The 13,481-nt window shown below is 47.4% G+C and overlaps 1 protein-coding gene across 1 annotated transcript; it reads left to right on the forward strand.

Annotated features, from left to right (window-relative positions):
- Positions 1–306: 306 nt before the first annotated feature.
- KLF15 (KLF transcription factor 15) lies at positions 307–11,814 on the forward strand. The gene is made up of 3 exons (XM_066558249.1): positions 307–409; positions 4,484–5,591; positions 11,434–11,814. The coding sequence occupies exons 2-3, from the start codon at positions 4,549–4,551 to the stop codon at positions 11,600–11,602; spliced, it is 1,212 nt and encodes a 403-aa protein (XP_066414346.1). The 5' UTR covers positions 307–409; positions 4,484–4,548; the 3' UTR covers positions 11,603–11,814.
- The last annotated feature ends 1,667 nt before the right edge of the window (positions 11,815–13,481 follow it).

The raw sequence follows: 13,481 nt of genomic DNA on the forward strand, positions 1-13,481 counted from the left end.
CTCTCCCCGGCCTCCCCCGCGGCGGCCGGGCGCCCGTCATGTGAGGGGGATATAGTACTACGGGAGCGGGGCCGCGCTCCGCAGCCGCGCACCCGCCTCCCGGGGGAGCTGCGCCCGCCTCCCGCCGCCGCTCCGCGCTCCCGGCCGCTCCTGCCTCCGCGGGCGGCTGCTCCGGGCTTGCTTGGGTCTACTCCCGCGGTTTTGTTGTGCGTTTGTGCCTTTTTAAATTTTTCCTTGATTTTTAAAAATTATTATTTCTATTTTTTTTTTTTTTTTTTTTTTTTTTTTTTTTTTTTTTGTGGCTTGGTTGTGTTGTTTGGGGTTTTTTTCCCCCCTCGTTCTCGTTGTTGTTGTTATTGTTGCGGTCGCCCGTGGCCTTTGCTGCCCCCCGGCTCGCAGAGGAGTTCAGGTAAGGGTTGATGGGGGCGCGGGGGCCGCGTCCCGCCGGCGGTGCCTCCGCGGCTCGGCGGGGCCGGGGCTGTGCCCCTGCTGCCGGCAGATGGAATTCCATCCCGCCGGGGCAGCGGCCAGGGCTGGGGGCTGTTTTCGGGCTGCAGCGGTGCCGTGCCATGGAGTGACAGGCGGCGAGGGGGGGTTCAGTCCCGATCATCGCGACCACGCTGCGGAGGAGAGAGGGTGAACTCAGGCCCCCAAACCCTCCTGAAAAGGGATGGAAGGAAAAAACAATACATAAATAATTTCTTAACAAACAAACAGGCAAACGGAACAAACAAACCACGATTAAAAAAAAAAACCCGACCAAACACGTTTTGCAGCCATGGAAGCCTGGCTGTGCTGGTGCTGGAGTGGCAATTCCGTGTGTGTGTCCCGCACCCCTTTCCCTGCCCAGCGCCGGTGCCCGCGTTATTGCGGGGTGCAGCGGCAGCGGGGTGCGCTCCGCCGGGGCCGCTGCCTGTGCCCGCCGCAGGTGAAGCGCTTCCTCCTGTGGAAGCCAAAGTTTGGGGCTGGAGCGGGATAGTTTTCAGAGAAGAACGCTTTGGGAATGTTTCTGCAGCTTCCCAGGAGCAACGGGTTTGGCAAAAACAAACCTGAACACCCCACTGTGTCCGGGGAGCAGCACAGCCACCTTGCGGAGGAGATGAGAGCAAATGGGTTTACTCCTGGCTCACGGCTTCTTTTTATTTATTTTTTTATTATTATTATTCTCCCCCTTTGCATTTCTCTTTTAACTTCTTAGAAGCTCTGGGCCCGCTTCATTGCCTTGTTTATGGCTCGCTCTGTGGAGCAGAAGTCAGCCTGAACAGATTTAGAACAAGAGAAAACCCTGAAGAGATAAGTCTTAAACTAGAAAAAGCTGTGGCAGTAAATGTAGGAAATGACTGTCAGCGTCTCATATATGCTGTGTGATCAGTTGTGCTGGGCTGACTGTCCAGAAATGACAGGCTGCGAAATACATCCCTGTGTTTCAGCAAGTTCCCAGCACTTTACATTTTAATGTTGCTCTGCGTCAAAATATGTCTTCTCTGGTTTGCTTTTTGTCGTTATTTTTTTTTTAGCTGGCGATTAGATGGTCAGGTTTTAAAAAGAACAACATGTTTTTGGCAGAAAGGACATCATAACAACCCAGGGAACTCTTAAAAAAAAGTTGGAGATGGTGGTGCTGCTGAACAGCTGCTGTATTTCACTCCAGAAGAGGCTGTTTCCAGTGGCTCAGGCACTGCAGTCCCACTATAGGTGCTTACATTTCTAACATGTTTTCAGCGTTCCTAGAGATGAAAGTGTGTTATGGAAACAGCATCATTAGTTTTCGTGGCCTTCACAGCCCCAGCTTTTTTTGGTTTTGTTTTCTAATCTTCTGTTTTTGGCCGTGTCTTCAGGCAAAGTAAGGATAAAAGTATTTTGGTTGTTCGCCTGGCCTTTAGGAAAAAAATATAGCCAGGGCCCAATCCTGCATTCCAGGCATTCTCCAAAATCTTCTTGGCTGTTCTGCAAGTTTTGAGAGCGCACAGAAAGCAGAACTGGCCCGTAGTGTGCCTGGATCTATTTGGCTCTGACAGTCCTCTCTTAAAAAGCCTCTGGTTACATCAAGTGACATTGTTCCTTGTCAAAAGAGATGGGAAACAAGCCTGCTGGCTGTTTTCTGCTGAGGTACTGGCCCACAGCAATTGCTAGGGGTTCATTATTGGTTTTTTTCCTCCCTCATTTAAGTCCTAATTCAAATTGCAGTTTATTCTATTCCCAGGGAAATATATTGATATTTTGATAGTGGCTTCCCAGCTCTTGCAAGCATTTAAAGAAATCTTGAACATTTTAAGTTTTTTTTTTTTTTTTAAGAGAAGTTCACCAACTGCTTTTGGTGCACGCAAAGCATGCCAGCTTTTCTTAGAAAAGCACATGTTGCAGTCCAGATTTCCCTCACAGCCCCATTCTTCAGAAGTTTAGGCTGGAATAATACAGACATTAGAGGAAGAATCAGAAACCATCTGAGGGCAAGTCTTCCTTTCTGCCCTGTGTTTCTCAAGGCAGTCGCCAGTTTTTGGTGCAAGATAGAAACAATCAGCTTGGGTGAATTCTTACCAGATGCCAATACTAATTTGTCAGAAGCAGATGGTGCTTTCTGTTTCAAAACTGGAATAGCTCAGCTATGGGACTTCTGCTGGGGGAACTTTCCAGCAATATAGAGAGTAAAAAAAAAAAAGTGTGTTAGAAATAGTGCAGTTCTTCTGACTCTTTGCTTTTACTATAAGACATGATTATAGACTAAGGTCACAAAACAGAGCCACTAACCTCTGCTTGAACTTCCTCGTGTTCAGCACATGTAGGTATTTCATTATTGGTTCAGAGGCACAGCTGACTGACAGGACACACAGACCAGGAAAACGTGCAGTCTTACTTTTAGTCATTATTTCAACCTGTCCCTGCTTCCTCCATGTGTCTGTGAAGGAGGAAGACAAGTCTTTAAGAAATGTGGCTTCCCCCCACTCCTTTCTGGGAAGTATTAATAGATGTTGCCAGTGGGACAGAGCTCTTTAAGGGTGTTGTGTAAAATACCTCGCTTTGTGTTCGCTGCAGCACTGAGCATATAGACACCTTTTAATTTTTCTCCAGAGAAGGAAAGACAGGGCAAATCTTGGAGATGAGGCAGCAAAGATGCTCTGCAAAGCAGTAACAACCATCCCCTCGGCTGCACAAAACTGGGAGCTATTGACTATTCATGGCAAAGTGTCCACAGCGGCAGAGCCTGTGGAAAATGACAGCGTGTAACAAGATTGACTGGCATTTCCTTCACGCTGGGTCACATGCCTCCTAATTCACACACACACACACACACAAGCTCATAGGCTGATCGAATGACTGCTATCTCTGCACTGCACATACCTTCCACAGAAAGAGTTGTTTTATTATGCACATGTACAGCTCTGTTTCCAATCAGTCACCTTGAGCAAGTGACTGAGGGCCAGCCTTGGCTCCATCCCGAGCTCTCTGCCGTTGCTCTCTAAGGGGCACAATCTCCGTCCGTAAGCAATTTCTGTTTTTTTCCCTCGGGGAGGTGGAGAACAAAAAAATACGTGGATGTCCCTCCTGCCTGTCCCTCCCCAGTGGCCTTTCTAGGAAGTTTGCTTGTTTTAGAGGGTGAAGTGCGGTTCAAGCGCGGCTGTCAGCGGGCGCTGGGGTGGCTGCGCTGGCCAGGGCGGGGTTTGCTGTTGCGGGTTTGTAGCGGGGTTAGGGCTCATGGAAACCGGGATTTGCGGGATGCTGCAGGTCGGGATGCCGTGCAGCCCTCCCGGTGCAGCAGCTGGCTCGGGGCTCAGCTCAGCAGCGGGGAAAGCAGCCACCAGCTGGCTGGCAGGGCATGGTAATTAGCTCAGTGCCAGCCTTATTAAGGACAGTGCAGGTGATGATGACGTTGGCCCACTGATTCATTACATCTGGAGGGGAAAATCCACCTAGTAAATGCTGAAGCACAGTAAATATTTTTGGCTCCTGCCAGATTGATCCTTTCATTATGCTGAACAGCCTATATTTGTAGAACTGAGGAAGTGAAAAATAAGGTTGGTGGAAAGCTACAAGATAGGGAAAGGATCTGCATTTTATGGTCACCAGCAATAAACTTTTTTTATTTGTTTCTTTTTGGTGGTAAAAATTTCAACACTTTATTTTTTCTTTCCCATTCCCTTTTTTGGCTCTGGATTTCACTGCTAGGTGAAAGCTTCTTATTTATTTTCTCTTGCTGGTAATATTCTATAAGGGAGTTGTAAATCTGGAGCACACACACGGTTGGGAAATGATTTCTGACAGCATTCTTTTGCAAATATGTGGTGCAATCTTGCAAAACGCTTCAGCCCTGACAGTCCTCAGGGGGTGGTGCAGACCTATCAAAGCTTGTAGCAGCCTGTGTACCCAGGGAGGCTGGATGCTCTGGACTTTCCTGTGGGCTAGAGGGCTTTACGAGTTTCAGTTCATGGAGATAAATGATTAAACCAACTTCTGACTGTTGCTGTTTTGTTTTTCCTGCACTTAGGCTCTCACCTGAACTTTGGCTGCCTGGTATATGCTGTTGGGATATCCTTAAGAGATCATCCAGGAATGGTGGATCACTTGCTGCCTACTGATGAATCCTTTTCATCAACAAGATCTTCCCTTGGATACTTTGGGGACATGACAGCTGGCGTGAGGTCCTACCAAATGCTGCCCTCTCCCCTGTCAGAAGATGACAGTGACTCGTCCAGCTTTTGTTCTTGTTCCAGCCCTGACTCCCAGGTCCTCAGCTCCAGCTATGGAAGCACATCCAGTGCAGAAAGTCAGGACAGTATCTTAGACTATTTATTGTCCCAGGCATCTTTGGGGAACACCACTGCATCATGGTGGGACAAAAGGAGACTTCAGCCAATAGTGAAAGAGGAGTACTTTAGGTTGCCTGAATTTCCTGTGGATATGGAAGACTCAGGACCATTTCAGCCCACACTTGAGGAAATTGAGGAATTTTTGGAGGAGAACATGGACTTGGAGCTCAAAGAAAGACCTAAAAGCGAGACCAAGGACTTGAGAGCTTGCAGCCAGGTTTCTGTTGCTTCTCTGCAGCAAAAAGACCATATGCTACCCAGTACTAGTTTAAAAGAGAGTAAAAGTGAGCAGTTGACTAGCTCAACGGAAGGTGGCCAAGCTTCAAATGGAGGAATGACCCTGGAGAATGGAATACCTGTTATGCTCCAGATTCAGCCTGTGCAGATCAAACAGGAGTCCAACACGAGCCCCACTTCCCAAGGACCAGCACAGGAGAACATTAAAATTGCACAGCTCCTAGTCAACATCCAAGGACAGACATTTGCCCTTGTGCCTCAGATAGTTCAGTCGTCCAATTTGAACTTGTCCTCTAAATTTGTCCGCATCGCTCCTGTCCCCATCGCCGCCAAGCCAATTGGGCCAGGGGGCATGATCCAGGGGCAGACGGGAATCATCATGGGTCAGAAATTTCAAAAGAACCCTGCAGCTGAACTCATTAAAATGCATAAATGTTCTTTTCCTGGCTGCACCAAGATGTACACGAAAAGCAGCCATTTGAAAGCCCACCTGAGGAGGCACACAGGAGAAAAGCCCTTTGCGTGCACATGGCCGGGCTGTGGATGGAGGTCAGTATTGGGGTGCAGCTCTGTCCAGTCCCCCTTCCCCTTCTTGCTCACTTGACCTCACTTGCTGAGCAAGTAGGTTTGCACTCAGATTTATAAACTGTTTCTATTGCCAGAACTTGTTTGGTTGGTTTGACAATTAAGACCTTTTTTCTTCCTGTTAGGTAACGCAGGGGTTCTGATAAATTAAATAGCACAGCATCACCTTCTGGCACCAGCAGCTTTAGTGTCTTAAAAAAAATTAAAGTAGTTCATCGTAACTTGTATTTCATTCTAGAGGGTCAGATGAAGCTTGTTACCACAGGTAAGACCTGGTGTTTGCATTGGTGTGGTTGCAGCACAGCAGCCCCAGCAGACCTGTGGCTGGCACCAGCTGAGGCTGAGTGAGCTCAATGGTTTAGGGTAGAATTGCTGTGCACAGCCCTGTGTGGGACTAAATGTGGCCAGCGAAGGGCTGTGATAAGCAAGTATGGTTAAAAGCAGTATTCTGTGCACTTTCATAGAAAATGCACTCCATCCCACTCCTTCTTAAAATCCTGGCAGTGACACTCTGGCATACTCTGGGTTTTATTCTCTGTCTTGATTCAGAAAAATGCGTGGGTGCCACTCAAAGTTGCAAAAAAGCTGTCAGATGTAACAACATAACCAGAAGGCTGAGGTGGAGTTAAGGATTGCTTGAATGAAAGATTGCAGGTTTGATTGAGAAAATGTTTGGCAGAAGGATTTTTAAAAATATTTTATTTTATTTTTAATATGAATTGAAAAATTTAGTCTTTTTAAAAAATATCAGCTTTTTATTTTAAGGAAGCTTTGACAGGTGCCTTCCTTCCTCTTTCCAGTTAGCTGTATTACTGGCTTGCCTGCTGGCAAGTGCTAATGTACAGCACCACTAATGATGATGGGAGAAAATATAATCTTAACTGTCTTGTGTTAAATTAAATTGAATTTCTTGCAAATAATATGCTGCAGAGCTTCAGTGAGCAATGTCTAATGAGAAAATGGGTTGTGATCATGGGCAACAGATGAGGTAAAAAGTAACAGGAGAATGTTGTATAAAAATGCAAGTATGTGAGACATGCAGCAGTTAGAGATGGCTGGGTTGGTTTGAGGGAAAAGGTCACAGCGGAGCTGAACCCTCTCTTCTCCAGCTGGACCAGTCAGAAGTTTGTTTCTCAGGAGGGCTGGGGAGATCAGATTATGGTGGCTCTACAAACTGGTGGTGATTTGTTTCCTTTTGTCCTGGTGGCATCTCTCATGGGCTGTTTGTTGCTGCTCAGGGTATCTGCTCACCAAAGCTGCATTTTTCAGCTGATTGGTCCCAGAAACTGTGAGCTGGGTGCTCCCAACCTGCAGGACAGGTGCTTGCTGCTTTTTATTTGGTTGCCAGAGTATGTGTGCACAGGCAGCAGATGTGCCTGTGGGTGTCATGCTGGCTTTCCTTGCATGTGAGCACAGCTCTCCTTTTTGTGACAAAACGCATGTGGCACTGAGGGTTTGTCTAATCCAAACTGAGATTTGTACCAATGCTCCCAGGGACTTGTGTGGCTCAGGATCAGGAGCCTGAAGCATTGCCCGTGGATGACCTTCTCCAGCTCTGTCTTATCACAAAGCTGGTGTTCCCCAAGATACAAAACCAATGAGAATGTTTGGAAAAAATAGTAAGTGATAAAGGTTGATTAAATTTACAACAGGTGCCTCTCTTCTCAAAATGTTGTGGCAAATGATTTTCTGCCTTGGCTGGAGGGCCAAAAGAGGTGCAGGTCCCACAGCATGGAGAACCCTGAACTTTCAGCCACCACAGCTTTTTAAAGATGAGCCCAACAGGAAGAGAAATTAATCATAATGAAGAACATGTGTCTTGTCCACAAACAGCTGCTGCAAAGGGCTTTTCAAACTCTTGTGCTGTTTGTCTTGTTGAATTTCACATCCTGGGCTGCAATCTCAATCCCCAAAACCCCCAAACTTTGGAAGGGCTCTGCTACAAGAGAAGTTTATAGCCAGCAGGAGAGGCCTCCTGTGCCCACAGCAATCCTTAGCACCAGCCTGGGATTGCTGCACATCCCCTGCGTGCTGCTCCACATCAAAGGCCAGACCCAACTGAGCATTGAATTACTCAGTCCCCTTTCATCAATAAACCATGTTTACCTTCTCAAAAGTTCAGTGAGAGCTGTGACTTAAGTCTCACATGACTTAAGTCCACTGCATCTGGCCACTCTGTTTGCTCCCAGGTCTACATAATCTCAAATGAATTTAAGCACTAAAACACTGCTGGGCTCTGCTTTCCCCCTTTTTCCCTGCATTCTTGTGCTTGTGTATTTATTTTTTCACTGAAGACACTTAAGAGCTGATCTCACTGGAGATAGTGATTTCAAAACCAAAACAAAGTGTTGCCTAGCACAAAGTGCCTGAACTCAGTGGGAGGGTTAAAGGTTCCTCAGCACTGTGTGCACGATGTTTTAAATTCACCAGGGTTGGAGTGTGCACCCAGCAAACCCTTTTGCTCACCCCTAGGATGGCTGGAGACCCCTAGCACCTCCCTGATGGAGGCTGAACCCTGCTTGCTTGTGCCCTTCCTAGGCACAGGGCAAGGGCTGTTCTTGGCAGTCTGCAAAAACAGAGTGGTGCTCACTGGCAGTGGCCAGTGACCCGTTGTGCTCCCTGGACGGGTCAGGGCACTGATCTGTGTCGTGCCACCTTCTACCTTTGGCACCCCTGGTCAGCACTGCTCAGGCCAAAGAGCTGAGCTGCAGCAGGGCCTGGGCCCAGCAGCTGTGTTATGGCTCAGAGCAGGAGAAGCTCCTGCTTCCCTCCCTGGCACAGCACTGTGCAAAGCTGCAGCTGCTGCAAGGATGGGGGGAGGCAATGGCCTTTAAATGCCCCACTGCATCTTCTGGCTGCTGACAGCCATGAGCTCTGCCTGGCTTGGCAGGGAGGGTTTAAAGGCTTGTTAACATGTGGCCTGGGTGGCCATGGGCAGTACCACACATGGGGCAGGGCAGGCATCTTGCATTGGCTTTTCTTGCTGCTGCTGTGCAAGGGGATGACAGGTGCTCAGGAGCTGTTCTGGTTCCTTGTAGGAAAGCTCTGGGAATGGGCAGGAGGAATCTATGTAGGGCCTCCCCTCCACTGTGGGGGAGAGGTACAGCCTGAGTTGGCCTCAAAGGCTGGTGGCCATGGCAGGGGCCAGGAGTACCAGGCTAAAGCTATTGACCTTTCTTGCCCCATGAGCCACATAGGAATGTCCCCATGTGTCTGGGGGACACAGGACATGTCCTACACATCAGGGAGCTCTAGGACTTTTCTTCAAGGGAGATGTAGTTACAGTCCCTTGAGGTCCTGCCAGATTGAAGGATGAAGAAGGCTCTTTTAGTTGCTGTGGGATTTCCCAGATCCCTTCATTTTCTTTCTTTCTTTTTATCTTTTGAAGGAGGAATCCTTCTGGAAATGGCAGTGACAGAATAGTGAGGTATTCCTTGGGGCTTCCTTTTTTTTTTTTTTTCTTTTGAATTTTGCATTCCACAGTGGATTATTTTCACTTTCTTTGGGTTGATCTCAGTGCCAGAGTGTGTTGCAGATATTTCACTGCAGAGCCAGACCGCCAGATCCTCCCGGCTTCCTTGTCCTAACCTTTGCGTTGTTTTTTTGTAAACACACAGACAGCTTGAGGTTTATTTCTGTGGGCTCTGTAAGTTGATCTTTCCGTCACTGCTGGGGAACAGTGTTGCAACATTCCTGCCTCTTCAGCTAAGGACATGGTTATGAGGCAGAGTGTATTTTTATCAGATGAACTCATCCAAGCTCATTCCTGACATGTGCCTCTTTCTCCCCCACCGTCCGTGCAATTCCCCTCAAAATGCACTTGTGAGGCTCTTGTGCAGGATTAGCCAAGTGCTACTGCACTTCTGTTCCAGATGGTGACCTTAATGGCCAAGGCCATAGGACAGGACAACCCAGCCACATCTGGTTTTGCTTCTTTGAGGTCTGTATATAAGAGGATGGCTCTTGGCAAAAGTGCTTTTCCTCTTTTCCCTGGATGTGGCACAGTTCTGTTCCTTGTCCAACACTCAGTCCTGTTGTGGCAGTCTGCACAGGCAGCATCCTACACTCTCCAGACCCACTCACCCATAGTCCTACCAGAGCATCCCTACAGGGATCTGGCCCTGGGACTAGCTCCCTGCTAAGGACTTGGGAGAAATCCCTGACCCTGCTGCTCCTGGGTCCAGACTGTGGTTTTGGGAAGCTATGGCTGAAAGGACCAGGGGTGTTAGAGAAAGCAAACATACAAGTAGAAGGCATGAAGAGAAACTTCTGTCATAGCCTTTATGGAGAAGAGTCATGCCAAGTGGACAGTTCCATAACAGCTGCCTCTTCATCATGGAGAATTTGACTCTTTTGCCATGAGGATACCAGAGCAAGGAAAGGAAGAAAAGCAACTGAACAGGTGAAAGAATCTCCCCTAGAAATGCCCCTGGGACAGATGCCCACACCATACCTTACCTGTGGTGAGTGCCTGGATCAGTTTTCCCGGGGCTGAGTGCTCTCTGGGGAGCATGACCAGTCTGAAGAGCTGTAGCAACTGAGGAAATCATTACCAGCTTTCCCAGTGCCTATGCCCTGGTCCTCAACTGTTGGCGGGAGATCAGAGCTAATTAAAACCTTTATGTGGAAACTTACTTTTCTTGCATGAGAGATTTATTCATAGGAGCCCAGCAGCCCTCTTTTCTCCCTTTCATAAAAATAGCGTATTCGCTCTGCTGGTGATGTGATATTTTGCTCCAGAAGGGCACATTTTTCTACATGTTCTTTCCCTGATTTGTTCAGCTAGTGCCCATGACTTCACTTATTTATTGTAAATAAACAGCTGATACCATTTCTTGCAAGCTCTCTTTCTGTGCTGCTCTTTGTTACTGCTCTGGCAACAAAACCCTTAATTGCCCTTTGTCAGGCAGCAAATTTTTTGTACCCATCTGGACAGGGCTGTTTTAGTGTGACATTGTTAATTAACCCTCTGTCTCCTAGTTGTGTCCAAAGTGGAAATAGAGCCAGCCCTGCTCTTAAGGCCAAAGGATCAGTTCATTTGGGTTCAATAAAGCCGGTGGGATTCATGGTGACTATTTGGGGATTTTTCTGTGGAGATGGAAGGTGGAAAATATCTAAAATTAAAAAGATTATGGAATACAGTTTTGGTAATTAAAGGCTCATTCTTAATTTAATTTACCCATGCTAACTATGCAAATAACTATGCAAATGGACATTGGGGCCCACCTGAATTTCAGCTGTTGGGATGCTGAGCATCTCTGGTGCTATTAATGACTCTTTATTTAGCCTACAGGAGCACACATGGAAGCCAGTTTTTCATGTGGATCTAATAAGTCATGTTGTTTCTAAGTAGTTCTGGCTGGATTTATCTGGAATCCCTCTGAAACTGGGTGCTCTTAGGGGGTGTGCTGGTGTCAGTGGGAGCTTGAAAAAAGACCTTACCTGCAGGACAGTGGTGGTTGTTTTTGCTTGAGGAGTCTGTGCTTGGATTTGCAGGAGAGAGATGGTGGGGGTGACTTTGGAGGGGACTGCAGGGGGATCGAGAGCAGCGCTGCTTTTGTCAAGCTGTACCCATGCCATGGGGTCCAGGACAAGGCTGGTACCAATGCTGTCTCCATGCATTGCCCTGAGTCCAGGGCTGGTAGCTCTGTGTTTCCATCCTTGCTGGGACCAGCCCAGCCCTGCTGTGTTTCCCTTTCACCTCCTGGAGTCTCCCAGTGACCTGGGGGGACATTTTTTACCTCGCTGTGCCACACTTAGCACAACAAACCCCCATTTATCTGACAAGGCCTCTCCTCTCTTGCAGGTTCTCCAGGTCAGACGAGCTGTCCCGGCACAGGCGCTCCCACTCGGGGGTGAAGCCCTACCAGTGTCCAGTGTGTGAGAAGAAGTTTGCTCGAAGTGACCACTTGTCCAAGCACGTCAAGGTGCACCGGTTCCCGCGCAGCAGCCGCTCCGTGCGCGCCGTGAACTGACGGCTCCTGCCCTCCCTGCCCGCCAGCCGTCCCCAGCAGCCACCACAGCACTTTGCTCACCAGCTTCCTAGTGATAATTTATTTGTCTCCAGAGAACAGTCCATGCTGTTACTTGATACCACCGTGTTTGAGTGCCCCATGTCCTTCAAAGATTATTTGAGAATGAAGCTCTTTTTGGGTCAGGGGAGCGGGGCGCTTCTTCCTTTTTTTTTTTTTTTTCTTTTAAGGATATTATTTTCCTTTCCTTCTATCTGTCTCTCCTTTGCTGCTGCTTCTTTTGGAAATTACAGTGTTTTATTTTTAGCTGTTTTCTGCTGCACAGGAAAATGTAAAAGTTGCTTGCTGCTAGTTAATTATAGCCCTGGCATTCCTGAGGGCTTTGCTCATGTACAGGCCACTCATTGTGAGTTTTTATTAAGCTGCTCTATTTGTCCAGTTTGGAAACAGCAAATTCCTTTTGAAATGAAAACAACTCCTTTGTTTTTGGGTTGCCTGAGCCAAGGATTTGTAGGGGCTGGCCATAGGAGGAGGAGCAGTGGGAGTTGGGGATAGGGGGAGACAGGGTTTGGAGAGCACTGGAATGTGCCTCCATGCATCTCTGATTTTCCCAGCTCACATTTACCTTTCCCTTGGCTAGGGCTATATATAAATATCTATGTATATATATTCATACATACATACATATATATATATATATATGTTTAAGGAAAGACACATCCCAAGCAAATCCAGAAGCTCAGGCTGGATGGAATGGCTTGGAGTGAAGCCTCTGGAACTGTGTGTGTGCTTCTGTCCTGTGCTGCCAAGGGGTGCAAGGATGCCCAGCCTCCAAAGGACACTGCTTTCCTTTGAGGCTGGTTTGCAGCATCCACTTCCTTTAGCAGAAGAGCTGTTGTCTGCCCACAAGGCAGCACAAAGGTGTTTGTGAGAGCCTCTGAGCTCTGTTCTGTCTCTGCTGCTGCCCTCTTGTGTGACCTGGGGGCGAGAAAGCAGAGCCCCAGCCCTGGGGGAGCCTGGTGAGCACTGGGCTCATCATCACAGCATCCCCACATGCACTGAGAGTCAGGGCCTGGCTGGCTGGAGCTCAGTCTCTGTGTGCTGGCAGGGTCTGCAGGATGTGCCTGTGCCCAGGGAGGAACCCCGAGCTGGTGGGACAGTGCTGTGAGCCCGAGGTCTGGGGGTGATCCTCAGTGCTAATCCTCTCCCTCCTGACAGCCATGTCAGAGCTCCATGCAGCTGGGGTGGGCAAATGGGTGAGAACAGCAGCCAAAAGAAACAAATTTGTGTGATAGCTGGCTAAGAAGGGAATTTAAGCAAATAATCAGATGGTAGCAGGCAAGTGATTTTATTTGTGTTTCTTCTTGTTTTGTTTTTCCTTTTGAACTCTGGCAATTGTAAGAAGCTTTAGAAGAAAATAGGATTCAGTAATTAGGAATGATTTTATAATGGATGTTGCATTTCCTTTCCATTTGCAGACGGCATCTGTTTGTCTTTTCTGTTGGCAAAATGGGAAGTAGGAAAGTGTGATCCTAGAGCTAGGCAGAGCAGGAGCCCATGCTGTGTGAGAACAGCAGGTCTGGCTAAAGTGAATGCATTCCTTTTGTCCTCTAGAAATTAATATAAATGAACTATCATCTATTGACTGGTTTATATCACATCCTATGAATGTATGTAAATAAAACTGTACATAGATGCATATCTATATAAAATATCTTTTAATAACATATCAAATTTGTGTAAATTGGAAACAAAAATACCTATAAAGCCAGTGTACATAAGTTACAATTCTGTATATTTTCTTTTGTTCTTCATAAAAATATATTTACTTTGACAATAAAATGAAAATGGAAATTTTAAATCCCTCCTGGAAATTATTATT

Source organism: Molothrus aeneus, chromosome 12 (genome assembly GCF_037042795.1).
Source record: "Molothrus aeneus isolate 106 chromosome 12, BPBGC_Maene_1.0, whole genome shotgun sequence".
NCBI classification, from domain to species: domain Eukaryota; kingdom Metazoa; phylum Chordata; class Aves; order Passeriformes; family Icteridae; genus Molothrus; species Molothrus aeneus.